Genomic DNA, 9,534 nt, shown 5'->3' on the forward strand with positions numbered 1-9,534 from the left:
ACCTATGGACACGTGGGACTTGGGGCCCTCAGGAGCTCTCTCCTACCTATGGACACGTGGGACTTGGGGCCCTCAGGAGCTCTCTCCTACCTATGAACACGTGGGACTTGGGGCCCTCAGGAGCTCTCTTCTACCTATGGACACGTGGGACTGGGTGCCTCTCAGGAGCTCTCTCCTACCTATGGCCACGTGGGACTGGAGGCCCCTCAGGAGCTCTCTCCTACCTATGGACACGTGGGACTTGGGGCCCTCAGGAGCTCTCTCCTACCTATGGACACGTGGGACTTGGGGGAGGCATCTCACCGCCTCCCTGAGTTATTTACTCACAATTAATAATCATAAAATTGAGTAAATAAAAAAATTCTTCACACCTCTCAAACATTATTTTGCTGCTCTGCAATTACATTTTAAAATAGATTCTATACCGTTCAACATAATTTTTACGTGTGTGTGTGTGTGTGTGTGCTCGTGTGCTCGCGTGCGCGCATCAGCAGCATACCTATGGAGTCAGTTCTCTCCTTCTACCACGTGGCTTTGGGGCTGAGCTCCACGTCAGGTCTAGTGGCATGCCCTTACCCATGGGACCATCTCACTGATCTGTTGACATACTTTAAAGAGATCCCACAAGAGGAGTGAAAAGCATGATGGTCAATCATGACTACCATTTTGACAGGGCTGTAATTGCTGTGGAAATAAACCTCTAGGCTGTCTGTGAAGAAGTTTCTAGATTGGTTTATCTAAGAGAGACAGGAGGAGCTTCCAGGCAGCTGAACCCTGGCACTTGTGTCCCTAGAGAGCTCGGAAGCTCTGTGTCCCTCCCTACACCTTGCCAATGTGTCATTGTGTTCAGCTGGTCATTGTGCACTTTGTGATATCTTAACATAGCTGGTAACCACAGTGAGCCTGAGTTATAGACCATTCCCACAAATTCCTAACCTCCAATTTTAGCTAGTCAGTCAGAAGCTCCAGAAGCCTGGGACTTACAACTGGTACCTAAAAGTCAGGACAGTTTTGCAGGATTGGGCCTTTAGCTTGTAGGCCCCTCTGGGCTCTGCAGGTGTTGTGGATACAGCCAGAGAAACAGTTTCAGTGTCTTTCCCCCACCGTTCAATAGGACGATAAAAAGCTCAGAGCCGATGGGCAGTTTTACTATTCCTCTCTAGTGCCCCCCCCACAAAGCTCTCCGAAGTGCAGGTGACGGTGGGGAGGTGAGCACCTGCAACTGGTACAGTTCTATATGGATGCCGAACCCAGATTTACCCTGGCTCAGGGCCTGGTCGCTGCATGCTCTTTCCTGCGTTCTCCACATGTTTCCTACAGCAGTCACACTGCTCAGTCTTTTAAAGCTGAAGTTTATTATACTTCCAGTATTGCAGAAGGGTCTCTTGGTACCAGCAGTACTGGAGCTCTGAGGGTTTTTATTTTAAACAGTGCTGAATTAAACCCAGGGCCTTGCACATGCTAGGCAGATATTGTACCACTGGGCCACATCCCCGGCTCACTTAACGATTTTTACAACTAAGATTTATGCAATTTCCTAAAACCATGGTTTCCCACAAATATAATAAAATGTGTGTGTAATCTTTTGTAATGTGTTGAATTGCATCCCCCACAAAATACACAACCATCCAGAACCCAGAACATGAGAGCTTGTGGAAACAGGGTCTCGGCAAATGTAACCAGGACAAGGAAAGAACCCTGAATTTCCTGGTGGACCCTGTGCTTAGTGACAGTGTCTTTATAACCAAAGACACAGACAGAAGATGAGGGCAAGGAAGGCCATGTTAAGTCACAGCCAGACGTCTGTGACTCGCCACAGGCCGAGCCAAGCAGAAGCCACAAGGAGCCAAGAGGGAGGGAAGGAAGGAGTATGGCCTGCGGGTTACTTGGGATGCTCTTCCGGCTTCCAAAGCTTCAAGACAATGAACTCCCATTGTTTGAAGCTATCTAGCTATAGAGGGAGACACACCAAGGCAGGCTGAGAAACCAGGAAACTGAATGCTTGAAAGTCCTTGTGGTTTATTTTCCCTCCAAATCACAATTACAGCGTTAAAACCTCCTCTGTTATGGGATGAGCTTCAGAAATCTCAGGTATTGTAAAATGCACAAGGGTCAAACCAGATAAAAGAAAGTTCATAAAGAAAAACTTCCAGATCTTACCTCATCCACCACTTTGGAAAAATAATGTAGTGTTGAAATTACTTCTTCGTCACCTTTGCCCAGTGCAAAATTCTAGAATAAAGAGAATTAAAAGTCAGGATGTTAAAGGCATGCAGGAAACTCAGCCCAACCGTCATGCAGGCACCACTGCCTTTTTTCTCCAGGGGCACAGCAGAGGCAGTCTGTCTGAGAAGTGTGCCAGCACCCCGCCCGGGCCATGCCACTTGTCTGAACAGGATGGGATCTCCAGGGCTCTGTCTGGGCGCTGGGCCTTCCCGGAGCCCGGGAAGCCGCTGAGTAGTTGATTAGTTTGAAAGACCCTCGTGGAGGCTTCAGGATTATCCCACTTATAATTTACCAGTGGTAAAGGATAAAAGGAAAAACCCTGGCAGAGAAGAAAGGAAGAGAGACAAGGACGGTGGAGGGAGGAGACAGGGACCCTTCTGCAGGGTGCCTCTGGAGACCCTGGAAGGGGCCTCTTGGGTTCCTGGGCACTGCACTGTAGTGCACAGCCCCTGTCAAGTTACCTGTTTTTCATATGCCAGCAGCTGCCTGGAAAGCTGCTGAGTGGCCAGGCACATTTCATTCTGTGGGAGAAGAGCAGAGCAGAGTAGGTCAGCTTTGTCAGTGTCACTGACACGGGCCACCTCAGAGCAGCCCTGACAAGGAGTATGGGCGCTTGGGCAGTGATTGGTTTTCTCTTCTAGACAGGGTCTCACTTGTAGCCCAGGCTCTCCTGGAACTCATGAGCCTCCTGGCCCAACCTACTGGGCTTATCGGTCTGCACCACCATACCTGGAGACTGTGTCTAGACAACACTCAGAGGGCCACACAGAAGCAAAGCCAAGCTTTGGAGCTTGCTTTAGAACAAGTAAGGCCCTTAACCAACTGCCCCTTCCTATTCAGTCAGTAAAGCAAAGGGATGCAGGCACAGTCCCAGCCCTCTGAGATGTAGGAGGGAAGGGTCAGCAGAGCATCAGTTACATGCATGACGGAGGCTGCAGAGGAGAAACCTGGGTGTGCCAAGAGGAGGGGATGCCTAATGAAGCAAACCCTCCAGGAAGCAGGGAGCCAGCCAGCTGGAAATGCAGCTTTCCAGAAAGAGGACCCAACACTGGGGAGTAGCTCTCAGGATCTGCCTGTGGATGGTGGCTGGAACAAGAGCTGCAGAGCAGAGGCCACAGCCACGCGCAGCCTCGGCCCAGCTTCAGCTCTTGCTGAAGGGCCATGGGAAGGGTGTGGCCTGGGACCTGGCACCAGTGACGTCTGTGGCAGCATAGCACCCCCCAGCTCCAGGTGACCAGAGGGAGCTCTGCCTAAGGAGCTGCACCATCCAGCAAGTCTCTGATGCTGGTCCAGCCTGTTCTCGATCCTGCATCCTCCAGCCTGACCTCACCGCCCTCCTCCTCCCAATGCGGAGGACCTTGAGCATGACTCTTGCTTCTAGGCTATGTCCAAGCTGCTCACCATCTCAGGGTTATTCCTGAGGCTGTGCCAGAGCACAGGGTGTGTCCCAGCAGGAACAGGCCGCCAGGCGACTTTCATGGTCTTGGCTTCTGCATTCTTTCTCTGGGGCTGCAAGTCCTTCAAGCTCAAGTCCTGCACTCAATGGGACTTTGCTCTGTTTTACTTTGCATGGGGGTCCTGCCTGACCTACCAGAGTCCAAACCCGTCTTCTGGGACCTTCTCAACAGAACAGTCTATACTCCCCAGCCACTTCCATCTGCCCTACGGAGCCTACATGGCTCTCTCCCTCCTTCCCAGAATAAAGTCCCACACGTGGCCCTGACTTTAGCTACCTTATCCTGCCCTCCGTGTCTTTCTCTTTTGGAACTGACCACAAGTAGCAGTCACAGGGCCAAGGAAGCAGGTGAACAAACACACAGGACTGTATCCTTTGTTTACCCAAGGACAGGCAACAGCTCTTAGCACACAGCAGCCATTCAGCATGTTTGATAAACAAGTATATGAACAGGTCAAAAGATGAATCTAAACTCTAAGTTTAAAACAATACCTGGCTGGGCAGTGGCGGTGCATGCCTTTAATCCCAGCACTTGGGAGGCAGAGGCAGGCAGATTTCTGAGTTTGAGGCCAGCCTGGTCTACAGTGTGAGTTCTAGGACAGCCAGGGATATACAGAGATACCCTGTCTCACAAAACAAAAACACAAAAACAAAAACAATACCTGCAGTCCAAATGTGAGCAAAAACGACTGTCTAAGTATATAGGGCTCTGTCACAAATGGCAGTAAAATACAGACCCCAAGGAAAAGTGGCCGATCCACCATCTACAGCAGTGATGCTCTGAAGAGAGAGTTACACAAAAAGGCCCTTGCTTCCAGTAAGATGAACTTGTCTGAGATTGGCATCTGCCTGGGGGTTGGGATTTGAACACTTTCTTGACTGCTAAGTCACTGCCGCAGCCCCTCCCTCTACAGGACAGGTCTGAATAAGGAAAAACTTGACAGATGAAGCAGAGACTGAAGCACAAAGAGGCTCGTCCAGTGTCACTCAGCTAGTTGGTGGCATGACAAGGCCATGTGTTCAGGTCTGTCCAGTTCTAAACTCCACTGTTTTCCACAATCTCCTCTTTCCCTTCAGCATCTCACTGAAGCTCAGGCTGACCTCCTGCTCGCTATGGCTTAAAGATCACACACTCCTGGTCTTCCTGGCCTCATCTACCCCACTCCTGGTCTCACCCCACCCCCACCCCTCCTGGTCTCACCCCCCCACCCCTCCTGGTCTCACCCTTCACCCTCCTGGTCTCAACCCTCTCCCCTCCTGATCACACTCCTCCCCCCTCCTGGAAGCAAGCACTCACATAAAGTCTGCCTGCCCAGAATTGAGCACAGCAGGAAGTGTCCCCACTGCATGAAGGCTTTGTGACACTCTGCCAGTCTTGGCTAATGGACCTACACCCTGGGAACCAACAAAACCTGTGAAAGTGGGAGCTGGACCAATATTCAGCCGGCATGCAAGCAGTAGGTCTAAGAGGGCCTCTTGTTAGGAACACAAAACTCACCCTTTCCTGGGAGCAAGGCAGCAGGAGAGGTGGCCCAGCATTTAGACTCTAGTGGAGTTCTGAGAGTAACATGGTGTGTGTGTGTGTGTGTGTGTGTGTGTGTGCACATGCATGTGCAGACAAATGTGTTTCTCCGGAGTACTGGAACCCAGGGCCTCACAGTTAGGCAAGGCTCCACCTCTGAGCTACAAATTTGACATGTGTCTTTCTTTTCATGGTCCTGCAACAGCTCTTGGGCCGCTGTCTACACTCGGCTACTTCACATTAATCCTTAAAAGACAAACTGGCGGCAGAGCGCATGGTTAGCATCAGGTCTGATCTCCAGCATAAGAAAAAAAGACAAGCTGACAAAGCGTTTGCAGACAGCTCCTCCTATGTTAAAGAAGCTCTTGGTCAGTTGACAAGACCGAGACAAGGGGCTGGCAAGCCTGATGGGCAAGCTTACCTTCTGGCAAGGGAATGCTTACCTTACCATGCCAGAGAGGCTTACAGCTCACCTGAAATCAAGAGCCTCAGTGGGCAGCACCGCCCATGGCAGCTATGAAGGCTGAGGCTCAGCCTGAGGTGGGGGAAATCCATCTAGGGTCAGTCACAGACAGCCATGAGCTTAGAGGTCTGTTCCAAACGCTAGAGATGAGGCTGAGAGGCACATTCACGCTACTCCCCACGACCCACAGTGGAGAAGAGGGTGGGCCAACATGCTGACAGATGGCGCTGATCTTCCAAGGAGCCATGGGAAGCAGGCATGGGGTGAGCAGATGAGAGTGTGGAGGCAGAGAGGCAGGGATGGAGGGAAGAACTGATGGGCTGGTAAGGAGATGATGTGAGAGCCTTAATGAGATACCAAACCACACCCGAGGCCAAAGTGCCCCAACAGGACTATGCTGGGTGTGGGGAGGAAGCCAGAGAAGCCAGAAGAGCCAGGCCTCAGCTCAGGAGTGAGGAGGAACATGGGTTTCTGATGATCAGGGTCCAGCTGGATGGCAGCTTCCAGGTGGAGAAGACCTGCACCCAGTCCCATGCTGGGCATGAGAAAGGCATGTACCTGGGGCTGGCAGACTATGGGACAATGAAAGCCCTCATCACCCCTTCCGTGTTCCGACTACTAAGTGCACAGGCCACTGGGCACACAAGGGCCCTCTGGCTAGGAAGAGAGAGAGGGCAGGAAGGAGTGTAGTTAGAGACACTCTGTTGGCTATGAGGTCAGTGAAGGGTCAAAGGGGATCCTGAGCACAGAGCGGTGAGCTGTGAAGACCGCCTGGCACACCGGAGAACAGCCAGAGACACACTGGCAGGGTGGCTAGCCTGCAGCTTTCTGCACTCACGGTGCTTGTTCAGGGGGTTCAGCTTTGCTAGTGGCCACTGGGAGCCACAGGAGATGATGCATCCTGGGATGGGGAGGAGGAAGGCTGCAAGACAAAGAAAGAATGAAGCCAGGAAGCCTTCCTGGGAGAACCACCTCCTCTCAGAAAATCCCGAAAACTCACCTTACACAGTGGCAGTGGGCAAGTCACTGGGAATCAAGAAGAGCATAGTTACAAAGGAGACTCAGGCCCTGGCCGGCCATCGCTGGTGACCACGCCCAGGGGCAAATGCACACCACTCAGGGAGGGCTGAGAGAGCATTCCAGAGAGCAGAAAGACTTAAGACAGAACAGTTCCATGGAAGAAGACAGAATCATGGGAGGAGGTTGAGGGAAGGCTAGGAAAGGGCTTGCTCCATAGGAAGAGGGTGTGCCAGAAGACTAGGTGTTGCCAGGAGCGAAGGCTGTGTGCCAAGCACCAGAGAGGCCCCAAGGCAGATGAGGTGGAGAGGCCATCACTGTGGCTGTGTCCCAGAGGATGCTGCTGGGGCTCATCTCGTGTTCTATAGCAGTGACTCCACAGACAACCCAAGGACTGAAGAAAACTCACAGTGACTTATCTTGCCGGCAGCCACAGTCACAGAGAAAGCAGCCAGGACGGGGGTTCTGGCCTGGTGAGGCCAAGGTCACTGGTTAACCCTGTGCTTAAGAGGACGAGTCAAAGTGGCCTTTTGATGCCACGAAGGCTTCGGAAGCTGCAGGCTGAAGCACTGCGGAGCCCGCATGCAGAGCAGCCAATGGCTAGGCTCTGTGAAGCTGCCTCCCTAGACCTCACAGCTCTGCCCCTCACAGCTGAAGCTGCGACCAGCTTCTCAGTCTCAAGCAGGTAAATAAACCTGTCTGACTGTCAGGACTCTGAAATGTATTAATTAAAATAATCTGGATTTAAAACTAATGAAAGGAGAAAAGTCACTCTAGGTTTAAAACGGAGCCCCACCTCCGACAACTAAAGAGTTATCAGGCTCAGAAGCCACGCTGCTCTAGATGGACAGGAAAAGCCTCTGAAAGGCAAAGCCTTTCCTGGGGCTGACCAGTTTGTCAGTGGAGACCAGCATGCCAAGAACACAGCACCACATACAGGAGTGACTTCAGGCTTTTCTGGTTCTGCCACTCATCGGCTGTGTGGCCTGAGGCAATCTACACAACTTCTCTGAGTCTTAGATTCTTTACCATATAATAATCTTTAATTAGGAAAACTAAATGAGATAATGTGCAGGAGGTGCCTGGCCTGGTGTGTGACACTTGTGTGTGTAAGGAATAGAGGAACCCTGTCTGCCACCTACAGGCGTGTGAACCTTGTGTGTGTGTAAAGGATAGAGAATCCCTGTCTGCCTCCTACAGTCTCCCCCTTGGCTGTTACAAGCTCACACCATGGATGCCTGCTGCTCTCACTGCTGCCCAAAGGCATGGGACCTTGTTCAGCTTAATCAATATCTCTCTCTCTCTCTCCTCTCTCCTCTCTCTCTCCATCTATTGTCTATTATCTGTCTATCCGTAAACTATCTATAAACCATCTATCTACCTTCTTACCTACCTATTATCTATCTATCTACCTACCTACCTACCTACCTATAAACTATCTACTGTCATCTGAAGAATATTTCCTTTAACTTTTATTTGGTGTGTGTGTGTGCAAGCATGTGGAAGTTAAAGACAGCCTTTTGGAGTCAGTTCTTTTCTTTCACCAGGGAATTAAACTCTGGTCATCAGGCTTGGTGGTAAATACCTTCACCTGCTGAGCCACCGCTCCTGCCCGAGAACATCGCTGTGTTTAAATAACTTTACTCCCCTTCTCTCCTATCTTGGCCTCAGCTTGAGATTATATTGTTTCCACATTTAAAAAGGGATTTTAGGGCCCACAGTTTTCAGATGTTTGGGATGTACTATGTCATGCACCTCAGGTTTGGTGAAGAACAGCCTCAGAGCTGGCTGTGGAGGTGCACAACTTCATTCCGGGTTGCTCAGGGCTGCACAGTGAGACCCTGTGTCAACAAACAGAAAGATGAAAGAAAATCCCCAAACAGAAAAGAGCAGAGAGGTGGCTGGACTGCCGGCTTTGCTGAGAGAAAGTGAACAAGCCCACAGTAACCACGGTAACCACGGCTGTCACTTAGAAGAGATTCACCAGGGCCTGGAGAGAGGTCAGCAGGGAAGAGCACTTGCTACTCTTGCAAAGCTCTCGAGTTTGGTTCCCAGCACCCATGGCAGTGGCTCTCAACCTCTTATAACTCCAGCTCCAGGAGATCTAACACCCTCTTCTGGTCTCCAGGGACATCCACACATATGTATGGACACACATATACACACACATATACACACAAACCACATATATACATTACACACACACATCACACATAACACAAACATACACACTGACACACATCACACACAGCACACACACACACTGACACACATCACACACACAACAGAACACACCCATGTGGGACCATAATGGCCAAGGATTCCAGAGGAAGGGTCAACAGAGCTTCAACTCCAAATACCTCAAACTTGAGGATGGCAGGAGTTGCCTCCCTCCCCACCTCCCAACCTGGTTCTACAAAGGCAGCCCCCTCAGATCAACCCTAGTAAGAATTTACTACCCTGACAGTAAATTACCAGGCTTCACTCCTTGTTTGACCTTATAAGGTCCCAACCCCCACCCCACCCCACCCACCGTACCCTACGGCCCCTGAGCATGTAGAAGAAATATTTTCTAACACCTCTGCCCTGGCCAATGGTACACAGCCACACAATCCTCACCCCTAGAGATCCTGGCCACCTCTCCAGGGGCACAGATACCTGGCTTACCAATAAACTAGTTCCAATAAACTAGTTCTCTGCAATAAACTAGTTCTCTGCAATAAACTAGTTCTCTGAAGCTGTTCCTGGGTGTGTGCATTGCACTCACCCTTGCCTGGCTAAGCTTCCCTCCCTCCAATCCAGCCTGGGCTACCCTGATGGCAGAGTGGACACAGTCTCTCTCTCTCTCTC

General features: G+C 51.0%; 1 protein-coding gene across 3 annotated transcripts in view; it reads right to left on the reverse strand.

Annotated features, from left to right (window-relative positions):
- Appl2 (adaptor protein, phosphotyrosine interacting with PH domain and leucine zipper 2) overlaps positions 1-9,534 on the reverse strand; it is a 47,995-nt gene that overhangs the window by 25,523 nt on the left and 12,938 nt on the right. For 2 of the 3 annotated variants that reach the window (XM_021175189.2, XM_021175188.2), the window contains exons 3-4: positions 2,688-2,747; positions 2,161-2,232 (exon numbers count right to left, since the gene is read on the reverse strand). In XM_021175189.2, the coding sequence (XP_021030848.1) occupies positions 2,161-2,232; positions 2,688-2,747 (132 nt within the window). Of the gene's footprint in view, positions 1-2,160; positions 2,233-2,687; positions 2,748-3,627; positions 4,126-9,534 lie in introns of those variants that run through there. The other variant, XM_029482513.1, reaches the window with a different exon arrangement.

Source organism: Mus caroli, chromosome 10 (assembly GCF_900094665.2).
Source record: "Mus caroli chromosome 10, CAROLI_EIJ_v1.1, whole genome shotgun sequence".
Classification (NCBI taxonomy): Eukaryota; Metazoa; Chordata; class Mammalia; order Rodentia; family Muridae; genus Mus; species Mus caroli.